An 18,634-nucleotide genomic window follows, 5' to 3' on the forward strand; every position below is an offset into this window, starting at 1 on the left:
AAAGAGTAGAAAAGTGTAAACATATATAAACCTAAACTTCGATGATGATGTGAGTTGAGTTTTATAAGAAATTCTAAAAGGAGTAAATAAATTAATAAGCTAAAGAGAAGGGTTATAATATTCTTATTCTTCACTAAATGTCAAATAATAAAAGTGTCATGATTAATAAACAATAAGCCACTGATGTGACAAGTGCATCCACAATGGGATAAGTGGGAGGATGTGCGTTAGTTGTAATTTATTATTAAAATAATGTAAGAGGTTAAGTTTATAAATAAAGAAAAAGACTAACCGAAATCGTTGTCAAGCTTAAAGTTGCTGCTTTATTCATCTTTGTTTCTGAGGAAGACACGTGTAGATAACACCCGAGTGTTATCACACAGCCGGATTCAGTCTCCAAACGCACTATTCCCTTATTTTTGATTTTTTTATTACTCACACCCCTCTAAAAATTATCCCACTGTGTTTGCTCTAAGAGTAAAAGATTTTTACTCTATTTATTTCTCCAATTGGTGTTACTTTGTTTGTGGCATGCCCCTTGTGGCCTCAATTTCTACTCGCTCATATCAAAATCTACTCTAGACTCTAGTCAAAAATCATTTTGTATAAAATATTTTAATTAAAACTGAATAATCCAGAAAGGTATATTTTAAAACTGTTTAAATATTTGTGATGCTCAAACTACTATACATATTTTTCGTAACTCATCAATGAATCATGCATAATTTTTTTTCACAATAATACTTAAAGGACACTATAATCTGTACATGGACATATAATTTTTTTTTTTAAGGGTAATCACAATAATCATTGCCGTTCACTTCCGTACGTTCCATGCTTTTGGGTCTCTCTCTACGAGTGATTGAAGTGCCTCAAATAAAAGAAGAGTTTTATTGAATGGAGTGGAACATCTAATCTCTAATTAATAATTATATAACATCTGACGTAAAGGGCCAGGTTATATCTATGATATATATAGGAGCTCCTGATAATAATCAAAAACATAACAGTTGCATATATAGAGTGAAGGTATAGGGAGAAGAAAGTAGTGTATTAAGAATGGGGAAAGGAAGAGCACCATGCTGCGACAAGAACAAAGTGAAGAGAGGGCCATGGAGCCCTCAAGAAGATCTCACTCTCATCACTTTTATTCAAAAACATGGCCATCAAAACTGGAGATCTCTTCCCAAGCTTGCTGGTTAGTATTTATTCATGCATGTTTCGACAATATTAAATGGTTTTCGATAACTAAGAGAAATAATGATTGATATATAGGGTTGATGAGATGTGGGAAGAGTTGCCGACTGAGATGGATAAACTATCTGAGACCGGACGTGAAGCGAGGTAACTTTAGCAAAAAGGAGGAAGATGCCATCATTCACTACCATCAAACCCTTGGAAACAAGTTTGTACTCTACCTACTCATCTAATTTCTTTATAATAAGACAATATATAGTATGTAGAGACTAATTGATATATGTGATCAGGTGGTCAAAGATCGCGTCCTTCTTGCCCGGAAGAACGGACAACGAGATCAAGAACGTGTGGAACACTCATCTCAAGAAACGATTAATCACTCCATCTTCTTCCTCAATCTCTAGCACTCATGACCAAAGCACAAAAGCAGATCATGACAAGAACTGTGACGGGGCTCAAGAAGAAATGCATTCAGGGTTAAAAGAGAGCCAAGACTCAGCTACTTCGTCACATCCCCAAGGCGAGTGTATGCACACAAAACCAGAGCTTCATGAGGTTAATGAACTCAACGAGATCCAATTCCTGCTCGACCATGATGACTTTGATGATATAACCTCTGAGTTTCTTCAGGATAACGAAATGTTATTTCCGCTAGACTCTCTTCTTCATTACCACGAATCTCACATTTCAACCACATGCGGAGTGACTCAAGAGGTGGTAACCAAATCGCAATCATCTGATCATCCTCAACTAGGACGTATCCCATATGGATTTGAGGACACAAACGGAGAATCCAACTTGTGGAGACAGGTGGTTGAATCAACCACACATACACCTAGTCTTAACAATGAGTACGACGAGTGGTTCAACTTCATCGACAACCAAACTTACTTTGATGATTTTAATTTCGTCGGAGAAGTATGTCCATGAATGCAATGATATATACATGACCAGGGTTGTCTCCACTTTTGAATGTTGAGTATATTAATTACTATAATTTCATGGATTATACAAAGTAAAGTATAATTGAAATTGAGAAGATGCATGTTTTATGAGAGCCTGTTCGTTTTTGGCTAGATTCACCTAAACAACTCTGCTCTTCCCCGTCCTCGATTCTTCTATTTGACCCGACCCAGCCCACAAGATCCAATGGGCTTCTTCGAAAGTCGAAAGTAGGTTTGCGCAAATGTCACGTGACTTGTTCACGCGCACGTCACGTGTTCTTCGCCCAAACTTTTTCCCTCGAAACCGTCCGCTAAAGAAATTTCTGGAATAACACAACATACCCAATGAAAAGCGTACAGATGGCAATAACCTCCAAACTTCTACTTTCTCGACACGTGTCGACTGGGCGGAAGATACCACCATCCTCAGAAACGCTTGATAAAAAGCTAACCATCTCCAAACCCATTTTTCTTAGGGTTTCGCGAGATCTCACTCTCACTGGTATGTCTCTGTTTTTTCTTCTTCCATTTTCTGTTTCTATGTAACCTTCTCTCTCGAATTTCTTTTTCTTCAAATTTTGCTTCTTTGATCCTTTAGCTTTGACAAAACCAAAGTAACAAAAGTTATCCTGTTTGGTCTCTGTTGTGAATCGTGCTCTGCTTTGTTTGTGACTCCAAAATGCGGATTTGAAACCAGAATATCTGAGCTGAATTCGGGCATGCATGCGCTTCTTTTATCTGGAATTTTTAAGACTTTGGTTCTAAATCCCCCAACTTTGGGTTAACTGTCAATCTACAATTTTATATTAACAGAGTTAGCTTAGCAATGGAGCCGTCAGAAGAGGGTCAACAGCAGCAGGGAATGATGGATTATGTACCTCCTCATGCTTATCAGAGTGGGCCAGTAAATGCTGCGTCTCATATGCCATTCCAACAAGCTCACCACTTCCACCACCACCACCATCAGCAACAACAGCAGCAGCAGCTTCAGATGTTCTGGGCTAACCAAATGCAAGAGATCGAGCATACCACTGATTTCAAGAACCACACCCTTCCGCTGGCCCGCATCAAGAAGATCATGAAAGCTGATGAAGATGTGAGGATGATCTCTGCGGAGGCTCCTGTGATTTTTGCCAAGGCCTGTGAGATGTTCATTTTGGAGCTCACTCTACGTGCTTGGATCCACACCGAGGAGAACAAGAGGAGGACCTTGCAAAAGAACGACATAGCCGCTGCCATTTCCAGGACCGACGTGTTTGATTTCCTCGTGGACATAATCCCGAGGGACGAGCTGAAAGAAGAAGGTTTAGGGGTGACGAAAGGGGCCATACCATCCGTGGTGGGTTCTCCGTCATACTATTACATGCAGCAACAGGGGATGATGCAACACTGGCCCCAGGAGCAACACCATGATGAGTCTTGAAACTTTTCTCCTTTCGTTTGTTTGGTTGTATCGTAGTAAGGTAGCTCTGCTCTGCTGGGAAACATTTCTATTGTGTTCTGTAATGACATGTTAGTCACCAGATGATCTACAGTCTATATCTATGTCAATGTAGTTCCTGTTCTCATCAGTATCAAATAATAACAAAGAATGTTAGAAAGCAACTACTAGTCTACTATAATACCCAAAACTTTACTTCGCAGGAATTCAACTATACAGCTTTCATGTGATTGCTACTTTACAACCATTTTCTTTAAGCTATTATAAGCTTGGTTCTTATTCCTTTACACCTTGAAACACAGATGATGAATAAGGCAAGAGAGCTACTATCTCCTCAACATCTCCCTTAGTGGATAAAAACCTTACCTTACTTGAACATGGATCCAAAGATACAAGTCCCTTCTCGCCATTCCAGTTGCAGTCAAGTGGTTTATATATCGAGAGCGTATCTGCTTCCATCTCCATACATTCCAAATGAGGTTTTTATGGGTTGCCCGTATTAGTAATAAATTACAGAAAACGCTGATACTTCAGTCATCTGCTTGAAGACATAGCTTCCTCAATCCTTCTAATCACAATGCTAAGAGGACTTCCCACTTGGAGAGCTTCAACAGCGGCCCTATGTGCCGCCTTGTGCCACTTGAGTAGATTGTAAGATTGTAGAACAGACCACCTGGCTTGATTCGACATCTGTATGATCAAATGCACAGATTCGCAATGCTTAACAATCAGTAAACTTGTGCAAGAAAAGTGGAAGCACATAGACTAGTAACATCAGATATATAATTTTCATTAGTCCTGACCTGAGCCACGGATAACGGTGGTTCCAGAAGGACTGAGATGCTCCTGAACAGATTTTCATCATTCTCCCCACCCTCAGCCTCACCATAAATTAGCGCTTCAGCTGCAATACCAGCAAATAGTACCATGCTATACCTAAGAGAAACTGAACCACCATTAGGGTTGTGAATGAGACAAAATTCACAGCAAAAGAAGAAGACCTTGACTAATTAATAGTCACCTATCAAATGAGCTACCGCTAAGTCGTCCCTCAGCAATCTCACTCTCCATCTTTTGATCCCAGAATTGGGTTCCAGCCTACAGGAAACACATGACAATCCAGTTCAGTACTCGGTTTTATATGTAGCTAAAAGGAGCATAGAATCACAGCACGACAAGATAGAATAGTATAATACTACAATGCATCTGAATAATACCTGGCCTTGAACCCCCATTTGCATGGCAACAATCGGATCCAATATCACACCACGGATTGGGCAGCCCATGAGGTATGCTGCACGACAAAGAAACTGCAATTGTTAGCCACAAAACGACCAAGAAATTTCATAAAAATACCAATTACGTGATGATCACAAATTTCTTACCAACAAGAAGATGACCCGCTTCGTGAACTACGATTCTACGCTTATGTGGAGGCCAGTAGCATGATACTTGGGCTAAACAGGTACCGCCAAGAAAAACAGAATCCATATAAGCTAGACCCAAAATGACAGCAAGGTTTGGCCGCACATCAATCTCCTGAGAAAGAAGATAGGAGACTCCACCCAGAAAAGCAGCCAGAGCAATGCTAGAGCCACCAGAAAGTCCCCACTTCTTTGGTGAAAGTTTAGTCACTAATCAATAAAGAAACTTCAATAAGTTTCCAACGCCACACACTGAGTAATCAATTGAAGAGAGAAATTTGATCTACCGACCTTCCAAGCCAGTTGCAGACTTCAGAACAGTAGGTGTTACCTCTCTTGTTCCCTCCAAAACTGCAGCACAGTGATACAGAAAGAGATAAGCAGAACTCATTGATCAAACTTATGCTTGCACACATAGCTAAACATTACTTATGTACATCTATCTAAACAGAGAAAACAGAGTACCAATACTGCTGAATTTGCCGAAGTTTGCCAATAGACCTCTCTCCTTAAGAAACCTAAATGCACTTCCAACAAGTCTCATATCATCTGCATTCAAACACGCATCTAAAACTTGCCAATCCCTCTCCAATTCAAGACCTCCCAAACCGCTTAACTTAGCCGTTCTCGGAGCCGCGACAATGGATTCAACCGCATCACGCTCTTCATCATTTTCGATAGATTTTAGGAATCTCAGAGCCCCAGCGAGATCTTTTCTCCTCACAGCATCTTCGTACTCCCGCCATTCCCTGAGCGCGCTCGGCCTCCGCAGCTCATGCCTCCGTACGCTACCAAAGGCTAGAGACTGTACGCGTGGAACAAGGAAGCCACCAATTCGGCGAGAAAAAGGCGAAAGAGATCTGAGACATGGAGGAGACGACGGAGATAAAGCCATTAGAGGTGGTTCTCGCCGGAATGTCCAAAATAAAAATATCCAAAACGTATTTATTCGGAAGGCCAGAAATTGATTGGGCCTAAAGCCCATTTAGCTATCTAAATATTGCAAATGAGTCATTTAATTTAATCATATTTATTATTAGAGTCAATACTTACTTCTCTTTACCATATATGGAAGTAAACTTTTGTTTTGATCAAAAGACATGATCTTTGTGAATGTGGCCCAGATTGTATGCAGAGGAAGGTGAAAGAATTATGATAACCTCTCATCAACGATAAGACAAAATCCAGAAACTTGTAATATCATCCAATCCTCTCACTCTTCTTCCTTATTCTCTCACTTTCACTTTCACTTTCACTATCTCTCTCCCTCTCTCTACCCGTCGACTTCACATGGCTTCCACCGCAGCAACTGCAGCTCTTTCGATCATCAAATCCACCGGTGGCGCCGCCGTTACCCGCTCCTCCCGCGCCTCCTTCTTACCCATTCCATCCACCGCTGTCTCCGCACGTCGCCTCGGCTTCTCCGCCTTCGTTGACTCGCGTTTCTCCGTCCACGTGGCCTCCAAGGTCCAGTCCGTGCGCGGAAAGGGCACCAGGGGAGTGATTACGATGGCGAAGAAGAGTGTTGGAGATCTGACTTCTGCTGATTTGAAGGGGAAGAAGGTGTTTGTTAGAGCTGATCTCAATGTACCTCTCGATGACAATCAAAATATCACTGACGACACTAGAATCAGAGCCGCCATTCCCACCATTAAGTTTTTGATTGAGAATGGTGCTAAGGTCATCCTCTCCACTCATTTGGTATGTCCCACACTTTACCCATCTCTCTTAATCAACTCAAATCCATAAAGTCTTTACATTTCGATTTGCATCTTTCAGGGAAGGCCAAAGGGTGTCACTCCAAAGTTCAGCTTGGCTCCTCTTGTTCCCAGATTGTCAGAGCTCCTTGGTATTGAGGTACCACCATGATTTTCAATGGATCTGAATCTATCATCTTGTTGTGGCAATATCTTGAGGCTTTTGATGTGTAAATCTGCAGGTCGTGAAAGCTGATGATTGTATTGGTCCACAAGTGGAAAGCTTGGTGGCTTCCCTTCCTGAAGGAGGAGTTTTGCTTCTTGAGAACGTGAGGTTTTACAAGGAGGAAGAGAAGAACGAACCTGAGTTTGCTAAGAAGCTTGCTTCTCTAGCTGACCTTTATGTCAATGATGCTTTCGGGACTGCTCACAGAGCCCATGCTTCAACAGAGGGAGTCACTAAGTTCTTGAAGCCATCAGTTGCTGGTTTCCTTTTGCAAAAGGTGACATTTTGATACAAGATTCTTTCTTTAAATTGATAATTGAGAATTTAGAAGCACCACTGCTACCAATGCCACCAGACCCTTGATCATGAAATAATTGATTGCTTGTTCATCATTGTCTTTCCATGAGAGAGGTCTGAACTCAATGGTCAATAGTTTTCTCAACTGCTGTTTGGAGGAGTCCGTTGGCTTGAATTGAGTTATGAATTTAATAGTTAGGTTTTCCGAAATCAAATCCACGTTTTCTTCTACCAAAAGTTGGTAATTGAAATTTATCTAAGCCGGTGAGCTTGCCTTATATTTTTCACAGGAGTTGGACTACCTTGTGGGTGCGGTTTCAAACCCAAAGAGACCATTTGCTGCCATTGTGGGAGGTTCAAAGGTCTCATCTAAGATTGGAGTTATCGAATCTCTTCTTGAGAAATGTGACATTCTTCTGCTTGGTGGTGGAATGATCTTTACATTCTACAAGGCGCAAGGTCTTTCTGTTGGCTCTTCCCTTGTTGAAGAAGACAAGCTTGAATTGGCTACATCACTCCTTGCTAAGGCTAAGGCCAGAGGAGTCTCTCTGTTGTTACCAACAGATGTTGTGATTGCTGACAAGTTTGCTCCTGATGCCAACAGCAAGGTCCGTCTTCAATAATTACTGCTAAAAGCTTGGCATTCTTGGTTGACAAAAAGATCGAAAAATGGTTGGTTTCTTAAGACTGGACTTGACGTCGTCTATGTTGTGTGTAATGTGATTGTTGTAGATTGTGCCAGCTTCAGCCATTCCTGATGGGTGGATGGGATTGGACATCGGTCCAGACTCGGTGAAAACTTTCAACGAAGCTCTGGATACCACACAGACAGTCATTTGGAATGGACCAATGGGGGTTTTCGAGTTTGAAAAGTTTGCACAAGGAACTGAGGTAAGAAGAAGCATATAATTTTCTGACTCTTATATACTGTTAGTTGACTGTTAGAAGTAATATGTAGCATGGTTGAATGGCGCAGGCGGTAGCGAATAAACTAGCAGAGCTAAGTAAAAAGGGAGTGACAACGATAATAGGAGGAGGAGATTCGGTGGCAGCAGTGGAGAAAGTGGGAGTAGCAGGAGTCATGAGTCACATCTCCACAGGTGGTGGAGCCAGTTTGGAGCTCTTGGAAGGCAAAGTGCTTCCCGGTGTGGTCGTGCTTGATGAAGCAACGCCAGTCACCGTTTAACAAAATTCTCTTTATTATTATTACACCTGAAGGGACCTAAATGAGTTTCTTCTTTTTCTGTTGTAAATCTGTTATTGTTGTACCACCAATCCATAGAGAGAGGAGAGACTCTTTTTGTCTCAAATAAAATTAAAATCCAATGACTTTCGTTATTTTGGTCCTTTTAACCTTGGAATAGTTTGTTCCTCAAAATAAACTCTAAAGAAAGTACGAGTACTCGAAACGAAAAATGATGGAAATATTCCCACGTGGCGTTTCGTTATTGGCTGCAAGTTGACAAAAAAACTATACGCGTAGTTGAAATGATAATCTCTATCTAGTTCCTCCTCCTTCTCCTTCCTCTCCCGTGAAGCTCGCTTTAGCCATGGCTATGGCGGCGTCTATTATCCAATCTTCTCCGCTCTCCTTCAATAGTAACAACGGTACGCTTTCTTTCTCACTCTAATACCTCGCCTTCATGTCTCTTATCATCTGGCTCTGGGTTACGTTTTTATCCCTAGGGATTTAACCTATGAGGTATCAAAATTCGGTGTTGATTGAGACCGATTATATGTACCGATTTCGTCAATTATGGGTCCAAGAGTGTAAACCTAGCTTTTGTTTGATATAGAAAAGCTGCGGATTCATAGTTCAGGATCGCTCGGCGGAATCAAATTGCAAAATAGAGTCTCTCCATTGGGATTGAGCTCAGGCCTTGGAAGTAGAAGGCAATCTCTTTTGATATGTCACTCAGCCATTGTAAGTCATCTTGAACTCACATGTCTCTCTGGATTGAGCTTTGCTTCATTGATTATATTTAATCTATAATTGCAAAATGGTTTGAAGAGTAAAACATGAGAGGTTGTGAGGAATGTTTATCATGGATTTGATCATTTTGTTCTCCTTTGTTAACTCTCTTGCAGAACGCGAAATGCAGCGAAGGACAAACACAGACCGTCACTCGGGAGTCACCGACAATAACTCAGGCTCCTGTCCACTGTAAGCTCTCATTTTGCTTTCTTTTGATGAATGGCTGCTAGATTTAGATTTAGGGATAGGAAGAGCTTTCCAAATGTGTATCTAAAACTATGAATTGAGATTTCCCACAATTTACGAAAAGGGTTTAGCTACAAGTCAGGATAGGTGTTAGTCAATTGCATACTCCTAGAGAACTTCTTAGGTGTTTTATCTTGACTGAACTAGTTTAGAGGTGGTCTAAGAGGAATCCTGGTGTGTTGGTTTTCAGCTAAGGAGAAATCACCAAGCCTAGACGATGGAGGAGACGGGTTCCCACCACGAGATGATGGAGATGGAGGTGGTGGAGGAGGGGGTGGAGGCAACTGGTCAGGTGGGTTCTTCTTCTTTGGTTTTCTGGCCTTCTTGGGTCTATTGAAGGATAAAGAGGGCGAGGAAGATTACCGAGGGAGCAGAAGGCGATAGAAAATATGAGTCATGGGATTAGTTTTGGTTGAGAATCACATTTGGTTAATCTTATTACAGCTACAAGTCTCATTTTGTATCTGTTTCGTTGAGTGGGGGATGACTACATATGATATGCGTTGTGTTGTATTCAAGAGAAGAGACTGTTGATTTCAACAAAGTTGTTACTTATATGATAACTCTTGAAATCTGGGGGAAATAAAACACAGGAAAACTATTCTTAGTTTTAACCCAAAGTAAAAAAAAAAAAGTAATCTTAACAAAAAAGGAAAATACATCAAATCTAATAAATCTTCCATTTTGGCGATACTTATCATCATTTTAAGAAAATTATATTAATCTTTTAAGAAAAATTAGTATTTCTTGAGGCAGAAGAAAGTTAATTAAACCTAATAGGCAAGAGAGAACAATATATGAAGTTTTCTATGTTCACATAATATCTTTACTTAATATCTACAGTATTCTAAGGATCTTCACGTTCAAATCTTCCATTATGTAAAAAGATTTGTTTCGTGATATTTATCATCATTTTAAGAAAATGAAATCTACCTATATCTAAGAAACCCTAGTACATACTACATATGGACTCATGAGGCATAAGCTATTTAAGAAACACTAGTACCCGCTAAACCTAATAGCCGAACGAGAACAAGAAATGAAGCGAACTGTGTTCTCTTCTAAGGCGATGAGAGGTGAGCATAAACCAGAAGACAAACTCATAGTCTCTGACACTGAAAGTGAGACTAGTGAAGACTCGACTAGCTCTGAAGAGTCGGGTGAGGTACAATCTAGCACAAAAGAGTTGAACACAGATAAAACCGGCTCTGAAAGTTTTCAGAACAAGGGTCTTTCAAAAGAGTCGGACGAGGACTCTTCTGGTTCAGAAGAAGAGTCGAGTAGTGATGATGAAGGCGCTAAGATTACGTCTCAGCCTGTTTCTCTGAAGATGGATTCAAAACCAGAGATGATTCCGAAGAAAACCGGTTCAGATAGTTGTCAAAACAAGGCTGGTTCCGTTTCAGCTTCAAAGTCTCCAAAAGATAGGTCTCAGGCTCTTGCAGTGAATCCGAAGGAAACAGTCTCGGAAACTTGTCGGAACAAGGTTGGTTCCGGTTCACCACCAGAGCCTAGAACAGAGGTTCCTGATGTGAAACCAAACGTTCCTGTGAAGCGTCTGTTTGAGGAGATAGGCCAAGATAACTCTGAAACAAAGAGAAAGCCTCGGTTAGGTAAAGAAGTGGCCTCCCTCATGAAGACAGATACAGGCTATCGTTGTGGATTAGACGAACTTACTTTGTCTCAAATCTGGGATACGGAAGTAGAGATAGAGAAGAGAAGAGAGTTGGAGGTGAAGTTGATGAAAGTTAGAGAAACCCAGTTCACAGTGTATTTGGAACAGGCTCAGTTCGTGGCTGAAGCAACCAAACTCATCGTGGATGCATTGAGGAAGCGACAATGATTCTATCTTTTTTAGGGCTTTTTCATTATGTGTTACTTTTATGAACTTTCATCACCTATGTTTCTCTTTTTCTAGTTTTGTTTTTTGAATTCAACAGTTTGATATTGCTTGAGCTTGTCTCCCTGTTTTGGTAATTTAAACCGAATAATCAATTAAATCTACTCTAAGAAATATCATGTTTTTTTTTTTCATAAACATCTCTAGTATAATTACTCATTCAAGTACTTGATTATACCATTGGGACTATTCAAATGATGGAGGCAGGAAAAACGGTCTATTTCCCCACGAGAAGTATGACATCATAACAGATAGAGCCCAAACTTTAACCCCGATCTATATGTCTCTAAAATGATACTTCTCGATCTATATATTCCCGAATCGATAGTTTAAGGAGGGGTTATTGGTTCATAGATTTATATGGAATTAGAAATCCAAACAAAAATCATTTGTTATTCAATCATTGATTTTAAAATCCTAATTAAATTCATGTGTTATTGGTTCTATGATTTATAAATACTAGTTAAAATCTTATGTTATTCGTTTAGTCATTTGTTTTTGGATTTGAGAATCCAAATTATGTTTTAAATGGAATTGAATAGAATTGAAAGAGAAAAATAGAAGGATTCAAATCCATGGGTAAACACATGTTATTTCAAAATCCATATATCTTGATTTCATAATTAATAGAAATTTTCAAATTCTATATGGATTTACAAATTAACAAACTAATAACACCCCCTAAATCTTATATCTCCCTAAAATAATAGTTCTCATCTAATTATCCATAGCTATTGGTTTTGTTCGGTTTAATGTCTACTAAACCAATTTACAAAAATAATAAACCGGATTAAACCTAATCCAAACCCGATTACAATTGATTCTCTAATAACCCGACTATAAACCGATTCTCTAATAAACCCGATTTCAAACCCTTTTCGGTGAATGATCATCATCTTCGTCATCCTACATCAGAGATGAAACAGATCATCTCGTTTTACCAATCTTCCTCCAATGATTAAAATCTCTTTCTGATTTTAGACCCATCATTTTCTACTCTCTCCATTATGAAACAAAATCAATTGTTGGTGTTCTTCAACCTCACAGGTTCACAGTACCCAAAATCGAGACCAATGACTATCCAATTCCACAGCGGAGCAATTCCACGGCGGAGCCACCACCACCGACGTTCGTCGTCGTCATCCCAACACATGACTTGATGAAACAAAATAATCGGAGCTGAAGCAGATCCCTAATCTGAGACGAACTTCTTCGTCTTCCTCTTCGCTTCAACAACAGTGTCTAATTTTACTTATACTTGTGCTTTAAACTTTTCTGAGTCCTCTTTTAATTTTGTCATTGATTCTTCATCTTCTTCCTCTGAGTTTGTTTTTTTTCTCCGATCCCTTTGAGTGAAATTAAGGATAATTAGATTGAGATTTTTGCCATTGATTAATATGAGATCGTTTGTTATTACTTGAATTGTTCTTGAACTTGTTCGATTGTTTGTCTTGATTTCTCATTTTGCCTAATGAATCTAAAATAAATATGTTCCATTGTTGTTACTTCTCCAATGTTCCCGTCATTGTTGTACCCATTGGGAAAGAGATCAACTTGCAAAACTGAGAAAGAGGTCAAATTGAGAAATTTTAACAAATGGGTAACAAATTTGGAGATCATGGATGCGTACCTAGTGGCTAGATTAGAGTAAACCGATGGCCCCGAAGAGCACATTGACGTTAAAGAAGAAGAGAATGTTTGCTAGCTTCGGTGATTCAAACACCATGAATGAATAGAAGAGAACTCTTAATCGGAGGCTGGAGAGTAATTACGGAGAAAGGTGAGGTAGAAAAATTGTTATGATATCATCCCCATCCAAATCGTGAAGCCATTAAAATGGTTTGGTGAAGAAGAAGAAGAAATTGGGTGACAAATGGTCGGGTTTTTGAAATGGGTCGGGTTTTAATTTTGGTTATATTGAATTTGTGTGGTTTTCTATCGGGTTTAGTTCGTAAACCGATTAAATCCAGTTTTGTGGGGTTTTAGCTCTAAAACTATTGATTCGGAGACATTAAGCAATAGAACTTTCAATTTGGGGGGGAAATAGGGATAAAACTTTTATTTTATGGACATATAAACCGGGTTTAAAGTTTGGGCTCTATCTGTTATGATGTCATAGTTCTCGTGGGAAAATAGACCGTTTTCCCGATGGAGGCAACATCCTTTAGTTTCCTTGCATGAGACACAATATAACTATGCTTAAACTAATCATTTGTAGCTTAGGGTAGACTACATAAACACACTTTGTCTCCTACTTTTATCATCCCACCATACCTTTTATCGATTTACAGAGCTAAAAAAAACTCTTGGTTTGCGATGTTTTTGGAAGTGAATTTGTGGACCTAAAGTATGGGCTAAAGTAGAGAAAATTGAGCCCAATAAAAAATATTATGGCCCATTAGCGGGTTTATGTGCTATCCACCCAAAGCGCTGTAGCCAAGAAATGCGCGACGATGGTGATGCTCGGTGTGCTCCAGCTTCCCTGCCGCCTCCGTCACTCTCTCTTTATCTCTTCTTCCCAAATCGCTTCTTCTCGCCCTCAAGGTCAATATCTCTCTGTCTCTTCAGTTTCTGCGTGTAATCATCTCTCTATTTACTTGAGAATTGAAAATTTCAGGTGTTGCTAAAGTGGTTCTTAAAAAGGGCAAGACACAGCTCTTCAAAGACGGAAGTCCAATGGTGTACAGTGGAGCTGTAGACAGGATCATTGGAAAACCTCCTCCTCAGACCGGAGATGTTGTCATTGTCGCTGATGGCACTGAGACTCCCATTGGTTGGGGTTTGTATAACTCTGTTTCTATGTTCTGTGTTCGCCTTATGCAGCTTCAACACGAATCCTCCAGGTTTCCATTTCTACACTTCTTGTTTGATTCTTTTGTATCTTTGATTGATGGATCTTCTTGGCTTGTGGTAGAGATCCTTCTTGTGCATTGAACATTGAGAAGCTTCTCCAAACTAGAATCTCTGAAGCACTTCAGTTGCGAAAGAGTTTGGCACTTCCCTCTGCTAATACTAATGCTTATCGTCTTGTCAACAGTGAAGGAGATAGGTATTTCACTGCCTGATCTCGTTACTTTTTTTTGTCTTCCTCATTTTCTTGCATCATCTCTGGTCCTGTCTTATTGCTCTGCTTCAGATTGTCTGGATTGATTGTGGATGTGTTTGGAGATATAGCTGTGGTAGCATCCTCTGCTGCTTGGCTTGAAAAGTACAGGATTGAAGTAGAGAGTTGCTTAAGGTCAATTGACGGAATTAATCATATAAACTGGAGACCATCTCTTGATGTTCTTAAAGAAGATGGTTTTGATATCTCAAGTCTGAAACAAACACAATCATCTACTCTCCCACAGAGATCAATGGTACGGTGGGTGGTGCCTTAATCAGGTCTTTCTCTCTTCTTCACATATCTTCATGAATATGGCAACAAACACTAGAGGGGTGAGAGCTGAGTGATCTTTCTCATGGCAGGTTGTGGAAAATGGGATCTCCTACGCAATTTCGCTAGAGGGACAGAAGACAGGGTTCTACACAGATCAGCGCGAAAACCGTCACTTCATATCAACCATCTCTGCTGGTAAAAGTGTTCTTGATCTTTGCTGCTATAGTGGTGGATTTGCACTAAATGCAGCGAGAGGAGGTGCTACCAGTGTTATCGGTACATTTTATCTCTCTCCTCCTCCTGATCCACCTTATGCACTTTCTTGTGAATCGTCTGATCAAAAGACTGTCAGGAATTGATTCATCTTTACCTGCTTTGGAGCTCGCCAGAGAGAATGTCATCCTCAACAATATGGATCCAGAGAAGGTTGTTTTCTTTAAACAAGATTCAACAGAATTCATGAAGGGTGCTCTGTCAAGAGAAGAGACATGGGACATCGTGATCCTAGACCCTCCTAAGCTAGCTCCGCGGAAAAAGGTGGTCTAGAGTACCTTTCTTTCGTACCTTAAAAATATAGTGGATGTCATAGTTTGTTGTTACATAAATGAGATTGCATCAATTTGGATGCCAGGTTTTGCACAACGCAGCAGGAATGTACAGAAATCTCAACTCGTTGGCAATGCGATTGACAACGAGTGGCGGTCTTATGATGACATGCTCATGTTCAGGGGCTATGACACAGAGTGGGAAGTTCTTGGGGATTCTTCAGAGCGCTGCAGCAATGGCGGGAAGGAAGATCACAGTGGTGAGGGAGGCAGGAGCTGCGTCTGACCACCCACTCGACCCATCTTACCCTCAAGGCCAATATCTCTCCAATCTTCTGCTTCGGGTGCTTTGAGCACTCGGAAGTTTGGCTTCTGTTAGTTCAATTTTTTAACCCGTAGTTTGTAACAACTCGGTTATACATAGAAAACTTATAAAAGGCAGATTTGGGGACAAAAGTAATATACGTAACTGGTTTGGAACAACAACAACAACAAAGTATTATGTGGAGTTTAAGCTCTCACCGAAGAAACCATTTTGCAAGCAAGGATTACATCGTATGTATACATGAATGGATAAGATTTACACACGCAGATTAGAGCTCCCTCTCCAAGCTTGTTACCGACCTCCGGGATTTCTATTCCATGACAAGTAGGATGGATCTCCAAGTCGCCTGAAACAAAGTACACATTTGTTACTCAGCATAACACACTGCTGTATGCACAAGAATACTTTATTATTATTATCGGTATATATAAGATGGTCCAACAACCAGGGTTTAGCAGAAATTCAAGCCATGCATAAAAGGATACCATCACGACAACAACAACTACATTTGAAGGATGCGCGTACCTGGGTTTCACAAGGTACATGATGGTAAATGCGAGGGCCAAAAAGAAACAGATCCCGCCAACTGTCAGGTAAGCAATGCCGAGGAAATCGTTCTTCCCACCCAGCCAACTAGTGGTTGACAAAACAAGCTTCTTCTTCCCATTGAAACTGTAAGTGTTGTAGTTGTTCTTCAGCGTAACGTGTATGATGTCACCCATCTCGAGGTCAGACTCTATCTTTCCGTAAAGTTTTCTAAATGTTGGCAATGCTGCGGTTCTCATCCACACAATGAGATCTTCTTGTTCACTAAGCTGCACACATGAAAAGAGGAAGAAAGATGTCAGAGGTCAATTTGCTAAGCAGCATCATGTGAAATCAATGGCAAAATGAATTGATCTCCAGTATTTAATGGTTTACCGGTATTCTTGGATCTAAAGTAGCACCACCTGTGATATTCCCCTTTTGAAAATTCTTGGGGAAGACCTTGTTCCCAAACTTGTGTTCCTTGTCGCTCTTCCATGCAATGCCTTTTTTGTTTACAGCTAGGCTTACATTGTTTCTTGATAAGGCGTATGTGTCATTAAAAAGACTCCAAGCAATTAGACCACACGGCACAATCGGCTGCCCACCAACATCATCCTCAGGCTTGCATGCGCTTATTTGATTCTCGGATTTTGGACTTCTCAACTGTGAATCACTTCGGCTTTTTACATACCTGTTTCAACGACACCATCGATGCATTAGAGCTACAAAAATCTTGACTAATCTAAGTTAGATTATATACACATGAGAACCCACATCTTCCATTATAGGTCTAACACTTAGTCCCATACCAATGCGAAAATTATATCATGCTACGGCATAGTTGCTAACAGGTGTTATATACCTTCGGTGATTCTGGTAGAAGTTCTCAAGCTGGTAATAAACATAGACAGGCTGCTTCATACGCTTTGTCACCTAAGAATGCCAGTGGAGCAAAGAGAAAGTAAACAACAAATGCAAAAATCTATCAAATCTCAAAGAACAAAATAAACATGGCGGCATAAGGAACTCACTTTAAGATCCCGGGTACAAACTTTATCTCCATCTCCTTGAATATATGCAATCTTGTTAGTCCTAGCAGGTTCCGGAATGCATTCAGTATCATACCGATCAACGATCTCCACAACCTAAACATCGGGAATGAAACAAGTGAGATATGGAAGAGAATCTGATGAGTACCACTAGCAGCAATGCGTTAGTCACACTTACATCCTGGGAAGCGAAGAGGGAGATAACTCCAAGGGGAATAAAGATAACACTGACAATCAAAAATGTCGAAATGACCTGTAAAAAAAGGAGCTTTAGTTGCCGCTTCTACAGAAATCAGAACATCAATAGAGATTACAAAGAAATCTAACCCAACCAGGGGTGAGAATTGGCTTGCAAGCTGGAAGCTCCTGCTGTGTGAACTTCGAATCTGCAAAAGATATTTGCCAACAAAATCACGCCTTTTAGCCATAGCTTTGACGATGGTTGCTTGATAACAAATTGCGATTGAAGAATGTCTCTTTCAAGGATCGTTATTTAAAATTAAACAGCGATCACAATAAACGACCAACGTATACGATTAAAACGAGCGAGAAATTGATCCAATTCGAATAAGACACAAGAGTCAACGATAAGGCAGAATGAATAACTGGAAGAAGATCGAGAAGGGAGGAGGAAAAAGTACACTTGGGTCGCTTCGAATTCTTCCTGGCGGCGGAAGAATCTCCCGATCCGGCTGCCCCCGCGCTGGACGACGCCGTATTGGAACTCATGGACGACGATTACTAAAGCCAAGCCTTGTGGGGATTATTCCGGAATCTAGGAAGAGCGAGATCGGAGGAAAAGGGTGAATCGGAGAGCGAGAAATCGGGAAGAGGAAGTAAAATGAAGAGGAAGAAGACGAAGGAGGAGAGGACAGAAAGACCCATATTGTATATTATTATTCCAATATTGACGTCAAATGAAAGGCCCATTTTGTAGGGCTTTATAATGGGCTTTAATCTATTTTGTTGAGTTGAAGCCCACTATCGCCCTTAGCATCTTAAAATTTTTGAAGTTTTGACAAATTTCTTGATTTGGGATAGTTTACACTTTACAAGATTATGACCTGTGTTAATTGGTGAATACAACTGCAATTTTATGCATATATTATGTTGAATTTCAATTGAAAAAATTATCAATCTTATTATATGTTTGGATTTGAAACCATTTTCAATATTCATTTATAATAAGATTGTTTTAGTATAATGCGATGATTAAATAATTTTTTGTTTGAGATGAATCAAAATTATGACGACTCCTCCTCAAATGAAAGCTACTAAACCATTATCATCACTTGGTTAAATTCAATTAAAATATCAAACCTTTATCAATTTTTATATGATAATGTTGCTTGTATATTCCAAATCAATCGCAAACTACTAGAGTACTACTGTCACTAGGCTAAATTAAAGTAAAACTAAATATTAAAATATTTTTATTGTTTTTAGAACCTTTGTCAATTT

The 18,634-nt window shown here is 39.9% G+C and overlaps 7 protein-coding genes across 9 annotated transcripts; 5 read left to right on the plus strand and 2 right to left on the minus strand.

The window, feature by feature from the left end:
- Window positions 1-2,318, plus strand: LOC9327939 (transcription factor MYB58). Its single transcript, XM_002891831.2, has 3 exons — window positions 1-1,198; window positions 1,276-1,405; window positions 1,488-2,318. Exons 1-3 carry the CDS (start codon window positions 1,060-1,062, stop codon window positions 2,125-2,127), a joined length of 909 nt encoding a protein of 302 aa, XP_002891877.1. The 5' UTR covers window positions 1-1,059; the 3' UTR covers window positions 2,128-2,318.
- Window positions 2,319-2,330: 12 nt separating this feature from the next.
- LOC9327940 (nuclear transcription factor Y subunit C-2) lies at window positions 2,331-3,746 on the plus strand. Its single transcript, XM_021014827.1, has 2 exons — window positions 2,331-2,643; window positions 2,955-3,746. The coding sequence occupies exon 2, from the start codon at window positions 2,968-2,970 to the stop codon at window positions 3,562-3,564; it is 597 nt and encodes a 198-aa protein (XP_020870486.1). The 5' UTR covers window positions 2,331-2,643; window positions 2,955-2,967; the 3' UTR covers window positions 3,565-3,746.
- Window positions 3,747-3,753: 7 nt separating this feature from the next.
- LOC9327941 lies at window positions 3,754-5,936 on the minus strand. 2 transcript variants are annotated; one of them, XM_021014825.1, is made up of 7 exons: window positions 5,472-5,935; window positions 5,298-5,357; window positions 4,968-5,216; window positions 4,800-4,876; window positions 4,604-4,680; window positions 4,386-4,518; window positions 3,754-4,272 (listed from the first exon to the last, which is right to left on the minus strand). In XM_021014825.1, the coding sequence occupies exons 1-7, from the start codon at window positions 5,899-5,901 to the stop codon at window positions 4,117-4,119; spliced, it is 1,182 nt and encodes a 393-aa protein (XP_020870484.1). In that variant the 5' UTR covers window positions 5,902-5,935; the 3' UTR covers window positions 3,754-4,116. The 2 variants fall into 2 exon arrangements, with proteins under 2 accessions (XP_020870484.1, XP_020870485.1); XM_021014826.1 differs by lacking the exon at window positions 3,754-4,272 and having other exon boundaries at window positions 4,437-4,528; window positions 5,472-5,936.
- A 175-nt stretch (window positions 5,937-6,111) lies between these two features.
- LOC9330626 (phosphoglycerate kinase 2, chloroplastic) lies at window positions 6,112-8,564 on the plus strand. The gene is made up of 6 exons (XM_021014824.1): window positions 6,112-6,707; window positions 6,786-6,863; window positions 6,946-7,206; window positions 7,517-7,834; window positions 7,959-8,117; window positions 8,203-8,564. Exons 1-6 carry the CDS (start codon window positions 6,297-6,299, stop codon window positions 8,410-8,412), a joined length of 1,437 nt encoding a protein of 478 aa, XP_020870483.1. The 5' UTR covers window positions 6,112-6,296; the 3' UTR covers window positions 8,413-8,564.
- A 152-nt stretch (window positions 8,565-8,716) lies between these two features.
- Window positions 8,717-10,019, plus strand: LOC9327942. The gene is made up of 4 exons (XM_021014828.1): window positions 8,717-8,834; window positions 9,023-9,150; window positions 9,315-9,390; window positions 9,638-10,019. The coding sequence occupies exons 1-4, from the start codon at window positions 8,777-8,779 to the stop codon at window positions 9,829-9,831; spliced, it is 456 nt and encodes a 151-aa protein (XP_020870487.1). The 5' UTR covers window positions 8,717-8,776; the 3' UTR covers window positions 9,832-10,019.
- A 3,742-nt stretch (window positions 10,020-13,761) lies between these two features.
- LOC9327944 (ribosomal RNA large subunit methyltransferase I) lies at window positions 13,762-15,757 on the plus strand. 2 transcript variants are annotated; one of them, XM_002891836.2, is made up of 7 exons: window positions 13,762-13,891; window positions 13,965-14,190; window positions 14,262-14,396; window positions 14,484-14,706; window positions 14,816-15,002; window positions 15,079-15,263; window positions 15,358-15,757. In XM_002891836.2, the coding sequence occupies exons 1-7, from the start codon at window positions 13,801-13,803 to the stop codon at window positions 15,622-15,624; spliced, it is 1,314 nt and encodes a 437-aa protein (XP_002891882.1). In that variant the 5' UTR covers window positions 13,762-13,800; the 3' UTR covers window positions 15,625-15,757. The 2 variants fall into 2 exon arrangements, with proteins under 2 accessions (XP_002891882.1, XP_020868070.1); XM_021012411.1 differs by lacking the exons at window positions 15,079-15,263; window positions 15,358-15,757 and having other exon boundaries at window positions 13,766-13,891; window positions 14,484-14,720; window positions 14,798-14,951.
- On the minus strand, window positions 15,729-18,052 carry LOC9327945 (ALA-interacting subunit 3). Its single transcript, XM_002894519.2, has 8 exons — window positions 17,815-18,052; window positions 17,501-17,559; window positions 17,352-17,426; window positions 17,156-17,269; window positions 16,987-17,057; window positions 16,518-16,815; window positions 16,122-16,411; window positions 15,729-15,942 (listed from the first exon to the last, which is right to left on the minus strand). Exons 1-8 carry the CDS (start codon window positions 17,900-17,902, stop codon window positions 15,888-15,890), a joined length of 1,050 nt encoding a protein of 349 aa, XP_002894565.1. The 5' UTR covers window positions 17,903-18,052; the 3' UTR covers window positions 15,729-15,887.
- Between the last annotated feature and the right edge of the window lie 582 nt (window positions 18,053-18,634).

Source organism: Arabidopsis lyrata (genome assembly GCF_000004255.2).
Source record: "Arabidopsis lyrata subsp. lyrata unplaced genomic scaffold ARALYscaffold_1, whole genome shotgun sequence".
NCBI classification, from domain to species: Eukaryota; Viridiplantae; Streptophyta; class Magnoliopsida; order Brassicales; family Brassicaceae; genus Arabidopsis; species Arabidopsis lyrata.

Bases quoted from the DNA above. Each gene is read 5' to 3' on its own strand.
- LOC9330626 (XM_021014824.1), top strand. From the start codon at position 6,297: ATGGCTTCCACCGCAGCAACTGCAGCTCTTTCGATCATCAAATCCACC. The intron at 6,708-6,785 runs GTATGTCCCACA...TGCATCTTTCAG, and splicing joins TCATCCTCTCCACTCATTTG to GGAAGGCCAAAGGGTGTCAC. The intron at 6,864-6,945 runs GTACCACCATGA...GTAAATCTGCAG, and splicing joins CAGAGCTCCTTGGTATTGAG to GTCGTGAAAGCTGATGATTG.
- LOC9327944 (XM_002891836.2), top strand. From the start codon at position 13,801: ATGGTGATGCTCGGTGTGCTCCAGCTTCCCTGCCGCCTCCGTCACTCT. The intron at 13,892-13,964 runs GTCAATATCTCT...TGAAAATTTCAG, and splicing joins CGCTTCTTCTCGCCCTCAAG to GTGTTGCTAAAGTGGTTCTT. The intron at 14,397-14,483 runs GTATTTCACTGC...GCTCTGCTTCAG, and splicing joins GTCAACAGTGAAGGAGATAG to ATTGTCTGGATTGATTGTGG.
- LOC9327939 (XM_002891831.2), top strand. From the start codon at position 1,060: ATGGGGAAAGGAAGAGCACCATGCTGCGACAAGAACAAAGTGAAGAGA. The intron at 1,199-1,275 runs GTTAGTATTTAT...ATTGATATATAG, and splicing joins ATCTCTTCCCAAGCTTGCTG to GGTTGATGAGATGTGGGAAG. The intron at 1,406-1,487 runs GTTTGTACTCTA...ATATGTGATCAG, and splicing joins CATCAAACCCTTGGAAACAA to GTGGTCAAAGATCGCGTCCT.
- LOC9327945 (XM_002894519.2), bottom strand. From the start codon at position 17,902: ATGAGTTCCAATACGGCGTCGTCCAGCGCGGGGGCAGCCGGATCGGGA. The intron at 17,560-17,814 runs GTACTTTTTCCT...TATCTTTTGCAG, and splicing joins GAATTCGAAGCGACCCAAGT to ATTCGAAGTTCACACAGCAG. The intron at 16,412-16,517 runs GTAAACCATTAA...TCATGTGTGCAG, and splicing joins CTTTAGATCCAAGAATACCG to CTTAGTGAACAAGAAGATCT.
- LOC9327941 (XM_021014825.1), bottom strand. From the start codon at position 5,901: ATGGCTTTATCTCCGTCGTCTCCTCCATGTCTCAGATCTCTTTCGCCT. The intron at 5,358-5,471 runs GTACTCTGTTTT...ACTGTGCTGCAG, and splicing joins CGGCAAATTCAGCAGTATTG to TTTTGGAGGGAACAAGAGAG. The intron at 5,217-5,297 runs GTCGGTAGATCA...TTTATTGATTAG, and splicing joins GTCTGCAACTGGCTTGGAAG to TGACTAAACTTTCACCAAAG.
- LOC9327942 (XM_021014828.1), top strand. From the start codon at position 8,777: ATGGCTATGGCGGCGTCTATTATCCAATCTTCTCCGCTCTCCTTCAAT. The intron at 9,151-9,314 runs GTAAGTCATCTT...ACTCTCTTGCAG, and splicing joins TGATATGTCACTCAGCCATT to AACGCGAAATGCAGCGAAGG. The intron at 9,391-9,637 runs GTAAGCTCTCAT...GTTGGTTTTCAG, and splicing joins AACTCAGGCTCCTGTCCACT to CTAAGGAGAAATCACCAAGC.
- LOC9327940 (XM_021014827.1), top strand. From the start codon at position 2,968: ATGGAGCCGTCAGAAGAGGGTCAACAGCAGCAGGGAATGATGGATTAT.